The 21,519-nt window shown below is 42.4% G+C and overlaps 1 protein-coding gene across 3 annotated transcripts in view; it reads left to right on the top strand.

Annotated features, from left to right (window-relative positions):
• The window catches only part of LOC6619158 (ecdysone receptor), a 61,144-nt gene extending 46,132 nt beyond the window's left edge, over positions 1–15,012 (top strand). For all 3 annotated transcript variants that reach the window (XM_032716747.1, XM_002043362.2, XM_032716748.1), the window contains 4 exons: positions 10,430–10,944; positions 11,251–11,394; positions 11,455–11,607; positions 11,671–15,012. In XM_032716747.1, coding sequence (XP_032572638.1) covers positions 10,430–10,944; positions 11,251–11,394; positions 11,455–11,607; positions 11,671–12,840 — 1,982 coding nt within the window. In that variant the 3' untranslated portion in view covers positions 12,841–15,012. The remainder of the gene's footprint in view (positions 1–10,429; positions 10,945–11,250; positions 11,395–11,454; positions 11,608–11,670) is intronic.
• Positions 15,013–21,519: the final 6,507 nt, after the last annotated feature.

The raw sequence follows: 21,519 nt of genomic DNA, 5'->3' as shown, positions 1-21,519 counted from the left end.
GCCAAATTCCATGCAACTCATGACGAATAAATCCCTTTCCAAATCATAAAATGAGATACAGAAAACTGAGTAAGAGGCCAAGCGAAGCGCTTCAGCGACACATGTAAAATGTGACATCCACATGACCAGCGGCTCCAGCTCCAGAGGAGAGCAATCGGCAAGGATGTGGACCCTGCATTTATTTGACTTTCAATACCGAGCTCACTCTGGAAACACAAACAGACAACAGCACACATTCGCTTAAGTTTTAAAATTTGCAAACACACCCAAAAAACGAAAAAAGTTTTAACAAGAAAACGATTTTTGAGCTGGGTTGGGTTATATCGGTTCGGAATGCAATCTCAGTCAACTCTGAAATTGAATCACTCGCCAGTTTAGCAGCAACAAATCTCACGCGAATGCAAATTGTGCGTTAATGTAGCGGTGGTAGAACCATCCGGGCACTTTGACCCAATCTTAACTGAAGAAGTGGAAGTGGTCGCAAAAATGATAAAGTAAAATAAAGCCCAGAAGTTTGGCAAATCCAAAAATATGCGGTGCCCAATAAATCAAATCCCTGGCTCTTTTGGCATTTATATGACTTGGCCTCCGACTGTTTGTCTGTCTCCTTCGTCCGATCTGAGCATCTATGTATATAATGTGTATATATTAATATATGTATCACATATGTATATAGACATGTGCATAAGAATGGGCTCTCTGCGGTCTTTTATACGTGTACTTTGCACCCCGAATGCAAGTTTAAGTCATTGAAATGCGGACACGTGGTCGGAAAGGGAGAAAATACTCAGAGTCGAAAATGTTTGTTAAAGGTTTGCAGTGGGGAGTGACAAATTGTTTTCTATACCCACTTATATCAATGGATATTTTATTTATTGCAGCTTATTCACCGGTGAACTTCAAAGTCTATTAATGAGTGTATTTCATTGAACTACCATTCTCAGTAATAATGGCTGTTTAATATTGCCATCTGATTTTAATGTTATTCCCAAAACTAAATAATACATTTTTTCCTGTTGTGGAAATTGGATTTTGCAAGCAAAACAAAAAAGCACTGAAAATAAATACGCAAGGAGAATTGAAATTCTACACGAGGAGCAGACAATGAAATGGCTGTTTCCCCACTTCATGTCTTTGGGGTTTCCCTCGCTGGCTAATTTTTAATTGGCTGTTTTATATTCGATATTAACTCTCACCTGCAATTTCTATGCAGACAGCATATTTAATGTGACCGAAGAGCAAGAATACTTTCTCCTAGCCCAAAATGTGGTTGAAATTGCAAATTAATAACTACTGATTATCGTTCATATTAAAAGGGTATGTGTTATTTCGGTGTTGCTACGAAAATGATCACTTGGTTTCTGAATTTTTGTGTTTTAAGCTTTTTGCAATATTTACCCATCCTTCGTGCACAGCGGGCAGATTTTATTGCTGTTACTCTTTGGTCCGCCCGGTAAAATAATATATTCTGCAAATATATTACACACATACATTGCTGCCGAGCAAAAAAGAGAAGAAATCAGATATTTCATTAATCATTTTGGCAAAAAAAGAGTCCGAAAATCCCACAATAGCCGAAGCATTGCCTTATTTTTCTTTCCGATTTGCTGTTTTGAAGAGCAGTGCCAAGTTCAATAGAACTCGTTTCGGTCGCAGTCCTAAGTCGAACTTAGCCAACATGACGGGCACTTTTGGGCGAAGTGGCCGGGGAGAGGGCCAAGTTGGAGGCTCAAGCCGCGATACTAGCGCGAAACTTGATTAAAAATTCAAGGCCATGTTGTGGCACAAACGAGCGTTTGGAGCGAAAGACCAGACCGGGTCGGAGACCAACCAGATCTTAGGCCCCGAGCAGATCATGTGAGTCTGGAGTTGGTTTAGAAAGCGGCAGTGCAGCCTACTGCTGCCGCTGCTGCTGGGGATGTGTATGTGGCTGTGTATCTGCAAGATACAGATACTCGTACAGGCCGTGATAGAGATTGCGATCGCTGTGCGCTCCGCTTGCCCACTGCTCTCGTTGCACTTGCCGATCCCACTTGGAGTCTGAAACTAGTTGCGGATTGCTGCCGCCGTCTGAAAGTGGTTTTCATTTCAGCCAGTGCGCCCATGTTAGCCGTTTTCCTTCTCTAGGTTTCCATTTTCAACCGATTCAATGGTGAATAGCTTGCAATTGTGTGCTTTTATTCTGCAAGGTACATGTTTCTCTTTGCGTTTCCAACTGTCTTTGTGTTTGGACTTCTTTTTATTGTTTTTCCACGAGCTAATTGGTTTTTTTTTAATTGTCGGCAGGTGGGTAAGCCGGCTGTAATGACAATTGGCCTAAAAGATCAAACCCAGCTCAACTGCGAGTTGTAAGTGCTTTGAAATCCAGTGCGATCACAGCCTCTACATTTTTGCGTTACTTAAACTAATACTACGCCCAGTCCATCAAATTGGTATTAATGAGGATATATTCGACCATCCGTTGGTAGAAACTTGTTTTATGCCACTTCTTGGGCCATTACACAGTCCCCAAAGTTCCCAAAGTCCCTGCATTTGACAAAGTTCTATCAATTTTCTAACTCCCCTCTGGTACTTGCCAGCTTTAAGCGGAGCTGCCTTCCAGAGCAATATAATGTCCGGTTATTTCGCCTTTTGCTGCGGCCAATGATGATGATGATGGTGCCTGGGCTGCCAGCGATGATCGCATGTTTATAATTAGTAGTAAAAACAATCTAGACGAACGCAACTTCAGAGTTCTCGCTCTCTCTGCGATGCTTTCGAGCTTTGCCTTGGGGTTCGGTTTCATTTACCTGGGCAAGAAAATCGCTTGGCTTAGGCTTCGTCTCTTGCCCGTAATTAAAGTGGCCAGCGGAAGTGAACTGAGCTATGAAGCTCGGCTTGTTTGTGCAGCTTAGCCGCGGAAATGTAATGCGAGCAGCATGCACTAGGTCGACCCACCACCACATAGCCATGTGTCGTATGAGACCTTTGCTCATTTAAATATCTGTTTCTGTTCTTTGCTGGTAAACCAGGCAATGCTCTTAAAAAACAAACGAAATTTTCCCTTTCGCAACCAGGTAGGCCCACACAGTGAGCCAGTTTTGTATCTCGCCTTACGTACTGCTGCTATATAGAAATTATCTGTGACAAACGACTCCCACACTCGCAAATAGGTATCCACAGCTGCCTGCGCGCAATTTCTTTTTGAGAGCAAAAACATTTGACAGGCATGCAGAAATACTATGACTGACAAGTTGCCCCTTGACACACATTTTGTCATAGCAACGCCAAAAATAAAATTAATAAATTGTTTTCAATAAAAAACAGCCCAACAATTGGCACATAATTCGCTGGTATAAGCCAGACATCATGGCTGTTAAAAAAAAATAATAATAGAAAATAAAACTATGATGCCGCCAGCGTCTCAAGCGAGGGTTATAAAGATTGTTTAGAATGATAAAAGTGATTTTTTTTGGTTTTGCTTAAGTTGGGGTATCTGATAGTCGAGCGTAACCTACTGCTTTCCTTCTGTGTCCTAACTATCCTTTTTATTTATATTTACATCAATCTATGAATCATGACTATCGATTTTATTATACAGACGCCAACATTATTTAATTTCACGTGACTCTACACAAGCCGAAAGTTCAATTCATAATGGCAGGAATTGTGCTTGCTTAAAATTCCAAATTCCTGGAAACGAATTTTGTAATATCGGGCGAATAACTTACCTCTTCCAACGCCACCGTTCCTCTTCCACTCGAGAGGCTTTTGTCGGTTCGTTTTACAACCAAAAGCGACTTTGTAATGTAATACGCCATACACACAAACACACACACGCTCAAACGAAAAATGTTTTTGCTGCACTCGACAAAAGAATTTCCCACAATGTCAAGTGCCAGAGAAATCGCGTATACGCACAGTTGGCAGCCGTAGGCAACGTTCAACGCGAAATTTTTTCCTGCCCAGTGAAGCTACAACGGCCCCACGTTTTTTGGTCTACAAATTTGGTTGCAATTGTGTGCTCTGTGGAAACAGTTAAATAGAAATAGTTTACAAACATTTGTACTTTAATTAGAGTGTAGTTAAGATTAGGAAAAATGATTAGCAAAAAGGTTTGAAATAAATTAAAAATTGTCATCAGGCAGGGGAAATAAGTTTCCTTCCGAAATGGATCTATTCCTTCTAAGTTCATTGTCTGCACTTAGTGCATTATCCGCCCCCGTTTGTGGGGGACTTAAATGACTTCAAGGACGAAGGCCAGGCCACGCCCTCTAGACAGTTAAAATAACAAAAAAAGATTAATATACATCGTTCAGCGCTTAAGAGCCAGAACAACGTCTGTCGTTGTCCGCTTCGCTCAATAGGAGAATGCCTGACCGACCAGCAACAATGTGTTGATATTTAATAAGTCTGCAGTCAAGACGACGCGAAAGCCACACAAATCGCCAGCTGGCAAGTGGGCGCAGAGGTGCTGGGCTGGTGGGATGCTCGAGTGCTGCACAACATGTTGATAATGTAATAACAATAACCATAAAACGAGCACGCCAGACGAGGAGGGTCCGCTGGGAGGCGGAGTGGGGCAAAGTCGAACACTACTTTTACCTACCGCAACAAGGTCGTAATTAAGCTCAGCTATAACTGCGCTTTAGGTTCTATGCCAAGTTCGGTGCTTCGTTTTGGATTTGATTTTTCCACACTTAATAAGGAACTTCTGTTTGCTGAAACTAAACTCCAATAGCACTTGAACCAAAGTTGCATGCATTTCAGCTGGGAGGAACGCTTCACTGCTCGCTCTAATCGCGCTGCAATGAGCAGAGTCTGGTGTGGGTGATGATACTGGGGTGATAACGCGTTGCGGAAACAAAGATTTAAGATTAGGAGGAAAACTCAACCCGGGGGTTTAAGAACTGCAACCTGAACCGTGTCGCACATTTTGAAGTGGAATACGTTAGGTAACTCCTACCAATTTTTCAGACTTCAAACTTGTTTCCAAAATAGATAGGGCTAATAGATGAGTTGCCTGTGTAAAATCAGAAACCTCTCAACGCGTACAAAAAAAAAAAACAATTACCGCGATAGAACTGACAGTGACGCTTTTGTTGGCTACCCTGAAACTTCTTCATTCCTTTGCCCATCTATTTTAGCTCTTATTCCCTGAGTTTGTTTTTCCTAGCTCACTTTAGGCTTTGTGTTCCTAATGGCTTCACTCCATAGCCATTTGTTTTGAGCCCCATTGTTCGCTGTGCTTTCCTCTTTCCCATAAGTGTAACAGCCCGCTTCTGTTTCTCCCAGCGTCTTCCCCCGCTCCCGTGTACATACCATAGTATCTGGACGGGATTGAAGCTGCCCAGCGATGGTAACCGATGCCAGCGGGTCGAAGTCTCGTAAATAAAGCAGCGCACATGGATATGTCCAACATATGTTGGCTATAAAAAGCAAATTGTAAACAAATCCAGTGCCTCGCACACGAGTGCATCGTTACACGGGGCTCTTTGTGTGTATGATGCACATATGTATGTACATATGTACATATCATTAAGGAAGGAACGCGTTTCCCACTGGAAAGAAAATGATACTTTAAAGTATATAAGCCGCAAAACAGCCGATCGGGGAATCGGAATTTAGGATAGTACAAGGTTAATTTTCGAACGGAGTGGTCAAGCGGAGGGTATTATATTGTTTGAAAAACAGAAAAATAGCGATCACATTAGAAATACCAAAGATTAGGTATGAAACCAAGTTTTGACTTTTCACTTGAATATTGAGTATAACATTTTAAAGAAACTTAAAAGTCTACCTTAGCCCATTCTTCTGCCAAGGCAGCTATATTGAAGTTCTATGGTAAATGGCATTAAAAAAGTAAAGATGGCGCTCGGCGCTTTCTCCAAATGGAAAGCAATGGCGCCTTCTTGCAAGTTGCAACTACACAAACACCGCGACGCAAGGAGTGGCGAAAAAGCCATATAATGCGTTTCGAAACACACAAAAGGTCATGCGACGACCCTCGTCTAAATGTCGACCTGGGCGCAAAGTAGGTTAAAAATCATTTTTCAGCCATCTATTGCACACAGTGCATCCCCCTGCCTTGTTCCGGACTTGGATTCGTGTCCGTATCCATGTCCGTGTCCCTGCCCCTGGTCAGGAACAAGAAAGTACATGGCTAGGCGGCAACATGCCAACGAACTGAAAAAATCAATTTTTCAACCATATAATCCAAGCTCCCTGAAGGCGGAGGGGTCGCTCGGGGGTCGGAAATGGCGAAACGTGCCTAACAACTGACAAACTCGTGCAAAATAAATTGCAGCCTTGCACTAGAGAACCCCCTGGAACAGAAAAACGTGTGCAACCCCAAACAAACGAAGAGGCGGCCGACTGGGAGAAGCGAAGCAGAGAGCGAGAGGGATAGAGAGAGACGGAGAGAACTGCAGACAGTGCATCGGACATGCGCTTTCGGTGGTACAGTTTTTCACTTCGGTTCCACCCACCCGAGCAAACCCCAATGCCCCCAATGGGTTCTGTTCAGCGCAATAGGTTGATTTTGGCCTAAGCTTAGCTAATGGCCGGCTGGCCATCACAAATCATCCTAGCTACGGCCAAAGCCAAGGTGGAGCGTAGAGCGTGGAACGTGGAGCAGCCCTGAATCCCCAAGCCCAAGCCCGAACCTAGCCCTAACCCCAACCCCAACCACCTGCAGTAATCATCCCCGTTTGTGGGCAAACTCTGCAGTTTTGGTGGTTAGTTGGGCCTGCTCAACTTATTTTGGTTTAGGGTCGTCGGCTTTCGCTTATGTAATCGCCTGCAATGCCGTGGCAGGGGTAATCGCCTGCAATGCCGTGGCAGGGAAACTCGATGTACTTGGCGTAATAATCATTGGAAAGGAAAGTTTGCCAGTGATGTTATAGTCACAGCAAACCCTTAGTCTAATTGTTTTAAAAAAAATTCTTTTCTTATTTTTCGGAGTTTTAAGGTTAACGACCAAAAACTTGGGGTGATCACAACTAACAATTGGGGATAATGAAAAGCCATTCATTATCCTGTATTCAGTATCATCGAATAAAGAGTGTCACCACTCGTTTGAGCAGTACCTAAGTAATATCTAGGATAAATGACATGGGCATTGTCTACATATTTATGAATGTTAACATACAATGGTACTAATTTATTACCATGTTAGATGAGGATTTACAAATCGAACTCAATCATAAAGAAACATTTCAAAGATATGAAACAGCATAATGCCGCTGCATCGTTTTCGATCAGCTATCGACTATGCATCTAAAGTCGAGTATCCATCCCTGCTTGGCTTTCACTTCGAGCCTGCAGATCGTGCAATGAAACGCTGGCTAGTCGCATTTTTTACGACTTTCGGCTCTACTAGACTGAAACTTGCTAATATGCAAGGGGTGGTGGGCGTCCCCCGCCGACTTGAAACTTATTTACTTGTCCGCTCTATTCTCCATTCTTCGCACAGAGGGCGCTATTTGCACAGGCAGCGCTGGCTCCTCTTCGCCTCTTTTTGTGCATTCACAGACAACAATCCGCTTAAAAATATTACATTCACAGCACACACACACAGCTGAGCGGGAGAAGTGCACACAAAGGGACAGTTACGCCGTGGCATAGAACCGAACAACAAAAACAAGGGGAGCGCAACAACAGGAGCAGTAACAAAAAGTTGTATTTCTTTGCCTAGCACAAAAAGCGTATGTGAAAAACAGCAATGAAAAGTCGAAGCGAGCGGACAAAATGAGATGCAAAATGCGGCGAACAAAGCCCAAGCCAGAAGGGAGAACTTACCTATACCACTGCGGAAGCTTGTGCGACATGCAATCCGCTCTCCGCACACCACACACACACAGCACTCACTCATGCACTCGTAGATGGGTGGGGCGGGGTGGTGGCGGTGGATGAGGACGACTGCGCCGCCCGCAGTGACAGTGGCAATGCCAAAGGCAAAATGCATATTTCGAGGCCTACATCAACATTTTTTCAGCTTTTTTCAACAAGGGCGTGCAGCACGAGGGAGAATGCACGAGCAGACAAAGAGGCGCAGAGAGAGAGCGAGAGAGTGTCAGGGAGAGGCAGAACGGAACTCAAAGAGCCCCAACTGCTGGCGCTGGTGCTGGGCGCCCAGAGCTGAGTTGCCAGCCAATAAATAGCTAGACCACCTAGATTCATACTACTATACCACTAGCACAGTTAAATATGAAAGCAACTAGCTCTTTTGGTCAAATTGGTCTTATTGGTGTATTTCTATATTCATATTACCGATAACACGAAAACTTTCTAAAAGCCAGACTTGCACAAAACTTAGTTCGAATAGCAGAGCTGCATACTAGGTTTGTGATCCACAACTAACACTATTCTTCCATGGCGAACACCATAAAACATGTTCAATCGATTTTATTCTGTGGTGGAGTCTGCCCCGCCAGCACTGAAGGGTATGTGAGTTGTGAAGCTCACGCTGGCGCTTGTTGTCTTGGCCATGTCCATACATACGTACATACCCAATTACATATACGTACATACGTACATTTATGGCTATAGCTTTCTGTCCTCGTCCGCCGCCAACCCGATGACGTCGCCTTGGCCCTTAGTCGGCGGATTCGCTTACATGGATTATATGGGTAAGGCGGAATGGTGAACGTAGACCGAGCGACTAAGCACAATAACACAATGAACTCCAAACGTAGGCAGCTCCAAAGGAGCGGATGGTGGGCAGTTGGGTGGATTTGGGGCTGTCTTTTGTGCTGCACTGTTGTCGCTTTGGCGTCCATTTTTTCATCATTGCCGTTCTGCATTTGTTTTGTGCTCCATGGATTTTCGCCCTTCTGCATTGAGCACGATGGAAAATAACTTTTCACGGATGGAAAATGAAATGTATCATATCTGTGGGTTCTTGAGTGCTAGGTAGGGAAACACAACGCAGTTTTAAAGTTCGTGTTCCGAACACTCCGCCCACAAGGAATTCGCGGTGCGATTGGGTAACTGCGCAGCTTATTCGATCACCTGGCGCCTACTTATCTGTGCTCCCTCGGATCTGCAGCGATGATCCCGTGGGATGACATTGGCACTGCTTCCAGCTTTGGCGATCCGGTTGGAGCAGCCGGTTTTTACTTTTAGTCACGCGATTTCCCCGCCAGAGCAGCAGCAATTTTCCACATTTTTACTGCGGAGCACACACACACAAACTTGGCGCTAAAGTGCAGTGGAGATCCAGTCAAGTTGGCGTCTTTGCCATTTTCCATGAGCCGCTGGAGCAGACAAAGTTAGCATGACGCCGTCGTTTATTTCATTCGCTGGCAGTGAAATCGAAACGCAGCGACTGCAGCACAGGGGAGGGAAAGTAGCCGTGAGCCAAGAGCCCCGACAATGGGGCGTATGGGTAATATTTATTTTAAGGCAATGTGCCTCGTTGGCTGAGGGGTGGTGCTTGTAAAACGGTTGTTAGAAACTGTGTTAAGCCGACGATGCACTGCGTTGCACTCAGCTGCAGCTGAGGCCTGCGAAGGAAGGCACAGAGGGAGTGGCACACGTAGAAGGAGGGAGGGCGCACTTGTGCCCAAGTGACGTCTTAGTCGCCTCGACTTCGATTTTTCCTGCTTCTTGTACCTTAGACGAGAGTCTCAGAGTGTTCTGTGCCCACCAGCCCTCCCTTCCAAAGTTGTTGCTGTCACTGTCAACCCGCTGGCGGTTTTTGTTGCAGTTGCAATAGCAGCACGTACATACATATGCGCTACGATCCATTTCCCTTCTGCTTGCCCCATCTTGGCAAACAGTTACAGCATTTGTGGGGAAAATTGCACTTGATATTCTGTAATCGTTGTGGGAGTCCTGAAAGCGTGACTTTTGTCACAATCTATGCCACTTAAAATTCCTCAATTCTCACAAAGTTCCTCTTCAGAACGTAATCGATCATTTGATCTATTTGATGTTGCTTCAAGAAGATACGATGAATGGAAACGATGGTATTATGATTATATTGGTATTCCACTTTTAACCTTTTCCTATTTAGTAGTAGAACGAATGTGTAATACGCTGTAAGATTGGATCATTGGATCCTTTCAAAACTTACAATATAACTTCCGTTCCCTGTAGGCCTTTATCTATATATTCTTCTGTCCAACCATTCATTTGGTTGATTTCGGATGGCGGGAATAATTTCGTTGACTTTGAGCGACAACGTTAATTGAATTTTAAATTTCCGACGGGGACAATGGCGGAGGTGGGCGTTCCCAAACTGCGTTTGCCAGTTATCGGATACAGCAGAGCTGATTAGTAAGCAAACGAGTTCCAGTTAGATCTGGAGCTTGCAAAACATGCAAATGGCGGAGAACATAGAACTCCTCGAGAGAAAATTTATTTATTTGGGTCTTATGTTTAATGGATCGTCGCTAAAGAAACCCCATAATAAATAAGCTTTGTTTCCCCTTCTTTTTGTGGACAGGTCGCGACGATCTCTCGCCTTCGAGCAGCTTGAACGGATACTCGGCGAACGAAAGCTGCGATGCGAAGAAGAGCAAGAAGGGACCTGCGCCGCGGGTGCAGGAGGAGCTGTGCCTGGTTTGCGGCGACAGGGCCTCCGGCTACCACTACAACGCCCTCACCTGTGAGGGCTGCAAGGGCTTCTTTCGACGCAGCGTTACGAAGAGCGCCGTCTACTGCTGCAAGTTCGGGCGCGCCTGCGAAATGGACATGTACATGAGGCGAAAGTGTCAGGAGTGCCGCCTGAAAAAGTGCCTGGCCGTGGGCATGCGGCCGGAGTGCGTCGTCCCGGAGAACCAGTGTGCGATGAAGCGGCGCGAAAAGAAGGCCCAGAAGGAGAAAGACAAAATGACCACTTCGCCCAGCTCTCAGCACGGCGGCAACGGCAGCTTGGGCTCTGGTGGCGGCCAAGACTTTGTAAAGAAGGAGATTCTTGACCTTATGACATGTGAGCCGCCCCAGCATGCCACTATTCCGGTAAGGGTTCATATCAATCATATCATTACAAAAAAATATCCAAGATCAAAGTGTATGCTTTTTAGATGAAAATAAGTACAAGCCCAAGATTAAGAGTTATTTAATATGAATATGAAAGTAATATAATATTTATCGTAGTCGCGGAAGCAAAGAGCCGAACAGAACAATAAGAGTAATGATATAGTTATATAATAAAAATAAAATATTAGTTTAATAGTAATGTAGTTCTAACAATTCGATTTTACACTACGCTCATATTTGTCAAGCAGAATTCCACTCACCCATACTTTTTAATTTCCGGTACAGCTACTACCTGATGAAATATTGGCCAAGTGTCAAGCGCGCAATATACCTTCCTTAACGTACAATCAGTTGGCCGTTATATACAAGTTAATTTGGTACCAGGATGGCTATGAGCAGCCATCTGAAGAGGATCTCAGGCGCATAATGGTGGGTCAGATCTAAATGAACTATATAAATATAATCTAAATTGATTTCTATGCTTTGCAGAGTCAACCCGATGAGAACGAGAGCCAAACGGACGTCAGCTTTCGGCACATAACCGAGATAACCATACTCACGGTCCAGTTGATTGTTGAGTTTGCTAAAGGTCTACCAGCGTTTACAAAGATACCCCAGGAGGACCAGATCACGTTACTAAAGGTGAGTAGCATCGAAATCACTGGGCTCAATCGAAAATACTATAACTGAACTCTTCAACGTTAGGCCTGCTCGTCGGAGGTGATGATGCTGCGTATGGCACGACGCTACGACCACAGCTCGGACTCAATATTCTTCGCGAATAATAGATCATATACGCGAGATTCTTACAAAATGGCCGGAATGGCTGATAACATTGAAGACCTGCTGCATTTCTGCCGCCAAATGTTCTCGATGAAGGTGGACAACGTCGAATACGCGCTTCTCACTGCCATTGTGATCTTCTCGGACCGGCCGGGCCTGGAGAAGGCCCAACTAGTCGAAGCGATCCAGAGCTACTACATCGACACGCTACGCATTTATATACTCAACCGCCACTGCGGCGACTCAATGAGCCTCGTCTTCTACGCAAAGCTGCTCTCGATCCTCACCGAGCTGCGTACGCTGGGCAACCAGAACGCCGAGATGTGTTTCTCACTAAAGCTCAAAAACCGCAAACTGCCCAAGTTCCTCGAGGAGATCTGGGACGTTCATGCCATCCCGCCATCGGTCCAGTCGCACCTTCAGATGACCCAGGAGGAAAACGAGCGCCTCGAGCGGGCTGAGCGTATGCGGGCATCGGTTGGGGGCGCCATTACCGCCGGCATTGATTGCGACTCTGCCTCCACTTCGGCGGCGGCAGCCGCGGCCCAGCATCAGCCTCAGCCTCCGCCCCAGCCCCAGCCCCAACCCTCCTCCCTGACCCAGAACGACTCCCAGCACCAGACACAGCCGCAGCTGCAACCTCAGCTGCAACCTCAGCTGCCACCTCAGCTGCAAGGTCAACTGCAACCCCAGCTCCAACCACAGCTTCAGACGCAACTCCAGCCACAGATTCAAGCACAGCCACAGCTCCTTCCCGTTTCCGTTTCCGCTCCCGTGCCCGCCTCCGTCACCGCACCTGGTTCCTTGTCGGCGGTCAGTACGAGCAGCGAATACATGGGCGGAAGTGCGGCCATAGGACCCATCACGCCGGCAACGACCAGCAGTATCACGGCTGCCGTTACCGCTAGCTCCACCACATCAGCGGTACCGATGGGCAACGGAGTGGGAGTCGGTGTTGGGGTGGGCGGCAACGTTAGCATGTATGCGAACGCCCAGACGGCGATGGCCTTGATGGGCGTAGCCCTGCATTCGCACCAAGAGCAGCTTATTGGGGGAGTGGCGGTCAAGTCGGAGCACTCGACGACTGCATAGCAGGCGCAGAGTCAGCTCCACCAACATCACCAACCCAACATCGACGTCCTGCTGGAGTAAAAAGCGCAGCTGAACCCACACAGACATAGGGGAAATGGTTGAGTTCTCTCCAGAGAGTTCGAGCCGAACTAAATAGTAAAAAGTGAATAATTAATGGACAAGCGTAAAATGCAGTTATTTAGTCTTAAGCCTGCAAATATTACCTATTATTCATACAAATTAACATATAATACAGCCTATTAACAATTACGCTAAAGCTTAATTGAAAAAGCTTCAACAACAATTGGACAAACGCGTTGAGGAACAGGGAGAAAAAAATTTAAGAGAACCATTGAAAATCATGAAATTTAGAATACATTTTTTTGGGTGGATGTACGACGCATCAGACTCACGATCAATTCTCGAATTTTGTTAACTAAATTGATCCTCCAAACTGCATGCGAAACAGATCAGAAAAGAGAACAGACAGTAGGGCGTGAACAGAGGGAAGAGAGAAGAGAATAAAGATTGTTTATATTTAAAAAATATATAAAATAATAATTACTAACTCTAAACGTAATGAAAGCAACTGTATAATATCTAACTATAACTATAAATTCGTACTGTAGGGAAGTGAGAAAATCTGTTAAATGAAACAAAAAATTATGATAATAATACTATCATCCACCATAATTAAAATCATTTAAAATAATTAAAAACAAACCACTTTTAAAACACGCAAAACTTGGACTGATTTTATAAATATTTTTTAATCATAAAGAAAGGCATCCTGAAAAAAATATTACAAAAACCAATAACAACATATTTTATATTTTTTCAAAACAATAATTTAAATTCTTAGATTCTTTCAATTTAATTTCATCAAAAAATATTAGCCAGCAAAAACCTTTATTATTGGCATTGTTTTTCGACATGTTTTCAAAAAAACTTTGATATTGAAACTAAACAAAGGATAATGAAATGAAAGTGATTGGAGTCTTACTCAAAAACCAAAAGGCATCAAAAGGTATTAAATTTAAAATATAATCTAATTTCGAGTTCAACAAACACTTTTTGGTGGAAAATAGTTTTCAATCACTTTGATAAAAACCACACAAATGAATAAATACATGCATACACCAAAAGACTTCAATATATATTTTTAAAATTTACATTTGTAATTCGAAATTTGAATAAGAAACACATTCATCTAATTTGGCAAAATCAAAATTTTTATGAAAGCCACAAAAAAAAAAACGTGCAAATTTGTTTACTTCGGCAATTTTTATGTTATACAAAATTTATGCAATTGATTTTCAAAATAATTTTTATTAGATTTTATTAGTTTCATTTTGCTTTGGGATGTACATTTTAAATAAATTTTACTTTAAATTGTTGGCCTTATTTTAACTTAAATCAAATTTATTCTAATTTTAGTAAAAAAAATGTGTTTAAAATTGAAAATAAGAACACTGTAAAATATTAATAAAAATTAAAGTTTAAAGTGATTCTTTTATTATGTAAAAAGAAGACAAAAAATATCTTACGTAGCTTTCTACTTGAATTGTGCAATTTTTTACTTTTACTACTAATCCTAATTTAAATATAATTTACACACACGCATACACACGCCTACACATACAGCCACATATTTTTAATTTTAAGTCAACCTAATTTATAAAGATGAATTTGTATAATAACGAACTAAAATTAGCATGACATCATGGACATATTTGGAAATAACGCTAATCAAACGAGCGAAATGCATTGAAGAAGAAAATTCTTGTTAAATATAGTCTGCACTTTGACAAACGAAAATCAGTGAATTATTTATTCATATTACAAAGACGTTCGTGGGAAGCTCCAAGGGAATCCATGGACTATCCCGGCTCATTAAACTCTTTATTAGTTTCGTTTTAACATAGGCCTTAGTTAAATTCCTTCTAGCATGCATATTCAAGTACGTTCAATTATTATTATACAAATATACAAAGTTACTTTTATACATACCTTGTTTTGTAGTTCTACACGTAATGTAAAGAAACAAACTATCGAAATACGGATTATTTTTACCTTTTTACCTTATTTCTGCAAGTGGAAAAGAGAAAGCAAGAAAATTGTATACAATATATGAGAAGTATGTTGAAACAAAAATAAGAAAACAAAAAAATATTCAAAAACATAAACCCAAAACTCAGTGTTTTTATTTTCTCAATCTATTTTTGTCATTTCCGTTTGATTTCCGATTGCTAGGGAAAGGATACGAAATAATGGGGTGCGAGTGAAAGACTTATGAGGTAGAAATTCAGAATTTGAACAAAATTTTGCATTCGATGCAGATGCAAATGGCTGTGAAATTGGCGAGGAACAAAAGGAAGAGATCGAAGCATGAACATGAAGCAGTTGCCTATATTGTCGACATTTGGTTTATGATTTCATTCAGTTGGATTATGGATGAAATGCAAGTGAGCTATTTAATAGCCTTCAAGCGTACTGTTTAAGTACCACTAGAGTTTACTAAGAACACGAATGTGGCAGGGAGCGAATGACGTTCCACATATTCCATTCGATTTGCCATTTCGGACCCAAGTCGAGTGTTTTATATTTAGCGTAAGTGAAGTTTAATAAATACTCTCAATTGACCCTCTCAAGATCTTTCAAATATTATAATAGCACGCCTAAGACTTTGTACATATGCATATATTAATACATATATATATTTATAGCTCTGGCTCTGTAAGATTGAAAACAAAAAATGCGAACAACCAAAATACAAATAATGCAACCTGATGAATTACGAAAATACAAGATTGTACGGTATAAAATAGCAATTTGTTGACAGATTCATTCATATAAAAAAGATTAAGAAACAACAAATACACAAAGCTAAAGCTGAAACGTAAGAAAATCGTTATGTAGATTTTTGAAATTCAATAATGTGTTTAATTTTTATGCACTGTTTTCTGTTATGTGTAAACTCGTAACTTGTTTTGCCCCAATACCTAGACCTAACTATGTAGAACCCACGATCACGATCGTGTACACACCCTGTAACCCTAAGACAAATTGATTGACACTCACACTCGTACAAGCATTTTGTGTTCAACTTGTAGATATTGATCCTGAATTGAAAAACTACCTCAAGCAAAACAAACGATGATTAAGCAGAAGGGCAACAGATGTTGGGTGATGGAAAGGTTTTAAGCATTATAAAAATAAATGTAACTACAAGCGAGACCTTAGCAGCAGAGCATGAGCAGGAAAAGAACAAAGTATATACACTCAGAAAGCTATTTTTTCTCTTATACGAATTTGTTTCCATCGCACTTTTAGCCCACGATGACTTCGTTTTGAACTAAGAACGCACAAGCCTTGTTAAAGCTACCTGGTTTGCCGCTCATCATTGCCTAGCTTTAGGCGTTATCAGAACTACGTATAATCGGCGACTTTAAACTTCAGTTCCACTTTTTTCCATTATCATAACCTAAGCAGGACAAAAAGAGAAAGCTTTTTAAATCGACTTGAGTTGAATAGCTGAGTTTTTCTCACTGCCAAACCGAAATTGAGATATAATATAAACTTAGCGTAAAAAAAGGGGAGAAACCATAAGTCTAATTTCATTTGCAATGTCTAGCAATCAGTAATATAATTCTAAATTGTTACCATTAATACCCACGAAATATATACAATTATAACAACCAGTTCAAGATACGATTTCGAGTATATCTTTAAGTCAGACCCTATACGTATATTGATTGACAACGCACACAATTGCTAGACAAAGATCTTAGCGAGTAAAATCATTTTTTCCGGAAATAGAAATTTTAAAATACGAATAAAAAACTGAAAACTGAATTGATGGCATTTTAGTATAACGATAAATACAAAAGAAAATCGATAATCTAATCAGCAAACTTACCATATTGTGAAAGAAGCCCATTATTACACCGCAGATACGTAGAAAAAAATAGTAAATTAAATTGGTGATTTTACGGATCGCCTAGAAATAGTTTTCTATTTCACTCGCATTATTATTTACATGCTACACTGCCAGAAAACTTTTACTTCACCTTTTACATTTATCAGCAGTAAGTCGATAAGCAAATGGCTTCTTTATTTCAAAAACTTTCCATGTCTCGCAAATTCCTTATGTTGCCGTAAATCGATTTTGATAAAGAGAGAGAAGTAGAGATTGTTAGCATTAAAATAAACTAGCAGCGAATCGTGCTTTTCTAATTTGAATGGATTTCACATTAAATACACCAGAATGGAAGAAAAACTCCATTTGCAATATATACGGTGCATGAAAAAGAAGCTACATGCACTTACATACATACTTACATAAATGGATGAACCTGACATTATATTTAAAATCCTGATTAATTTAATGGTATGTAATGCTCTAACGATGTTACGTCACACACATTTTTATACTTAAAAATTAAAGCATTATGTTAAGTTGGTGGACATATGTAAGAAAGCTGATATTGTCGATTATATGCAGTTAGTTGTCGAGTAGGATATTTTTTAGTTTAATCTAAAAGTAAGGGCGCAAAGATTACATTTTTAAAGCTAATTTCTTAATCAATACATTAATTTAGAACTAGATACACATACAATTTGCATAGTTGTATAATTAAGTTGTAAATATATATATATATAAACATAAATCTAACAGAAGTCTATATATACGATATATGAAAAGTGTAATAAAATAAAAACGATATATTTAAATAACTTGTTTTTGTTGGGCATTTAAACATGTTGTTCATGGAGTAAGATATAAACTATCATCCTTAAATCCCTGCGAGTCAGTCTGTCCGCATAAACGCCAAGATTATGATTCTAGTGACACCTAGGATGTTTTTCGATGTCTATATTTCGCCCAAACTGTATCCTACATAAATTTACACGTGTAAATCAATACATTTTTTAGCATTTAATTGATAACTACTTGATATTCGGTATACCGCATTTATCATTATTTTACACCAATATATACCATATTTTTTTTATATTTCATTAGAAGCGAAAAAATGATTAGTTTACATAACATCAAATATACATATATACGATGTACATATCTCAACGGTTACATCGTTGTTCTCGTGTGGAAATTGTTCTCCCCCGATCCAATTGCTTTACCCCAAACTGGAATTTCCTCGAGATCTATAGAAAAAATGGATACAACTTTAAAGCCACAAAACAATTGAACATTATAGACTTTTTGTAAGTATTCAGAATCTAAAAGCATCCTGAAACTAAGCACATGCACTTAATTTTTTAATTGGATTAAAGAATATTACATTACGAAAAATACATTACCAAAAAAATTAGCTCTGTTAAAGTTCAGCCTGGAATTTAATTATACAAAGCACATTTTGTTATTTACTACTATTGGTTTGGTAAATATGAAAGCTATACATTTATTTAGCGGAAAAGCAATGTTTTTCCTATTTTTAACGTATTTATATTATTTTGATTTCAAACAGAGTTTATAGTTTTTGTTCGTGAATTTATTAACTAAAATCAAATCCAAAATAGTGGCTCAAATTGTTAATAGTGACCCTTAAGTCGCTATCAGTGATATTGTAGTGGAACTTAACGTCTTTAACTTATAATAAAGACTGTGAATTTGTTTGCACGAAGTGGGGCTCCGCTGCCCCAGCGGCCACGCGGTCGCTTGTCTTAGACACTCTGCTGCTTGAACTGTAAGCTTTTAGCTGGTTAGAGTCGTCGCTAATCAGTTTTTGAATATGGATAACGATCCACAGCAAAAATCTATCGATTATGAGTCGATGAAGCTAATTGCTGGCGCTGGCCCTAAAGAGATACGGGAGCAATTGACAAAGAGCTGGCAAAGTGAAGATCCAGCCTTCGCTACTACCAGTATTTCTAACACCTACTGCAGCTCGATCTTCACACTGACCTTCACCAGCTCGACTATCTCGTCTGCGTACATCTTCACCTCCTCCTTGAGCGGCAACGTATGCTCTACTGCCGCCAGTACAACTCACAACAGTGCATCTGTCAGCTCAATTGCGAAGCCACAATCTGCCACCGGCTGGCAGGATGTCTCCTTTAAATCTAGGAATATAGGAATTATAAAGAGAGCAGGTGCGGTCCTCTCCCCTAAAATGGTAAAAAAGGTGGCGTCTGATAAGCCGGCAAAAATCACAACCAATCGCTTCCAAGCCCTTAGCGACGAGGAAGATATGGTCCTGGGCGAGGTATCTTCGAGTGACAACGACGAGCCATGCTCCTCGATTACCGCCCTCAACCGTGCCGCAAGGAAAGCAGGACAAAAACAACAGCTGAAAGGTGCTCACCAAACTGTACCAGCCCCGAAATCAAGCCGTCACTCTAAGGTACCTAGAATGATGTTTCCCAATGTGGTGAACTTCACATCATTTCGCGGCGAGCTGGTCGCTCTTGTGGGAGACTCCTATACAATCAAGGCCCTGAATTCGGGAGATTGCGCTGTTCAGTGCAACTCCCCAGAAAGCTACCCGGCCACCCCGGCACTTTCTCGACAAAGGATCCCTTTTCCATCACCATCAGCTACCGGAGGACCGACCCTACAAGATTGGGAGGATATCATCGCAGCCCTCCAGAACGAAGGACATAACGTTGTACGGATTTATACTCCGCGCAACAAGGCTACCTCTCTTCCTCTTAATATGAGGTTCATTGACCTCAAAAAAGCTGAGAACAACAACCAAGTAAAGGGCATTCCGATTGTCTGCAGACACAGGGTAACTTGGGAGAAACCCCGTAAGCAATCGGAACCGATTCAATGTCACAGATGCCAAGACTATGGTCATACCAAGGCATATTGTTCTCGGCACTATATATGCAGAGAATGCGGAGAAAATCACCCCACTGCAGAGTGCAAGTTGGAACAGGACGAGGCCAGATTCTGTTTTCACTGTGGCGGCCCCCATGCAGCCAACTTTAAAGGTTGCAAAAAATACCTGCTAGAGGCTTCTAACCGCAAACATCAACGGAAAGTCAATGAACCCTCTGTTTCTGGTCCTGCAAGAGGAGTACACCAACCTAGTCCACCAGTCCACATGTCCCCCCTGCAAGCGCCAAACTTGAGTCCAAGCTGGAACAGCTGTTTTCTAGGCTTGACAGGATGATGTCACTAGTTGAAACACTAATGCAACTGCTCCTGCAAAATCGCACCTTCCCTCCTGCTGCTCAAAATGGGTCCTCTTAAGATAGCAGCTTGGAATGCCAATGGGGCCTCCTCGAAGACTAATGAGATCCTCGCCTTCATCGAGCTTCACGAAATCGACATCCTCCTGCTGTCGGAAACCCATTTCGTTTCCCGGTCCACTTTCAGAGTTCCTGGCTTTACCCTCCACACTGCCAATCACCCGGATGACAGCAAACGCTGAGGTGCGGCGATCCTTATTAGATCCCTCATCTCCCATCAACTCTTCTCCACCCTGTCGGAAAATCACATCCAGGCAGCAGTTATCCAGCTGACGGCAAGCAGGGGTATTTTTAACATTACCTCAGTATACTGCCCTCCTAACCTCAGGTGGACGGAGGCTGACGTTGAGCTGATCATCGCTCAATTTGGTACTAAGTTCCTAGCGGCAGGTGATTGGAACGCAGAGCACAGATGGTGGGGATGTGCACTAGAGGCAGGGTGCTGTTCTCCGCTCTGGCGGGCAAAGGTATCGACATCGTTGCAACTGGAGAAGCTACTTGCTATCCCTTTCGAACAAGTGTCACTCCAAGTGCCATCGATTTCGGGATCTCCAAAGGATTCAGACAGCAAGAAATCAACGTGCAAACCCTGACAGAACTGTCGTCTGACCATCTCCCCCTGCTGTTTGTGCTGGATGAAGACGCCCAGCTATTCAAAGGTGTCACTAAAATGCTGTCAAAATGGAAATACTGTGGCCTTCAAGGAGCACATCGAGGCCACAGTTGATCTCAACATCCCCATTGACACTTGCAATAGTCTGGAAGCATATGTAGATTACCTCGTAGCTACAATCGCGGAAGCAGCACGGAGGGCAACACCTCCCCCACATCAAGCTCGTCACACGACCGCAAGGAGGGCTCCCATCTTGAGCTTGGAGGCTAGGGAGCTGCTCTACACGGTCGGCGTCTTTCTAGACGTGAAGCAAGCGTTTGACAAGGTGTGGCATGAGGGCCTTCTATACAAGATGAAAGCTCTCCTTCCTGCTCCCTACTATGCCATCCTGAGATCGTTCATCTCTAATCGGACGTTCGACGTTGCAGTGCGTGATGCTCGATCCAGCCTGGAAGAGATTCACGCAGGAGTTCCACAGGGAAGTGTTCTTGGGCCCTTCCTATACACCCTGTAGACTGCTGACATGCCATCTCCCGCAAACAACGCCGAAGTCCCCCCGGCTCAGCTGCTCCTGGCCACTTACGCCGATGACACTGCCATGCTGGCGTCTCATCCTTCACTGCAAACTGCCTCCAACGCAGTCCAGGAATGGCTGCACGCAATCGAAAAATGGACTGCCAAATGGAATGTGGCCATTCACTCCTCAAAGTCAGCCTGTGTAACTTTTTCCCTGCGACCCGGAACTTGCACAGATCTGACCTTCGATGGAAGCCCAATCACCAATGCTAGATCGCACTGCTACCTAGGAGTTCATCTAGATCGGAGACTGACCTGGAGGGCCCACATCACGTCGGTCAAATCTGAGT

This window comes from Drosophila sechellia, chromosome 2R (assembly GCF_004382195.2).
Source record: "Drosophila sechellia strain sech25 chromosome 2R, ASM438219v1, whole genome shotgun sequence".
Lineage (NCBI taxonomy): Eukaryota > Metazoa > Arthropoda > Insecta > Diptera > Drosophilidae > Drosophila > Drosophila sechellia.
This window is presented reverse-complemented; position numbering and strand designations above follow the sequence as displayed.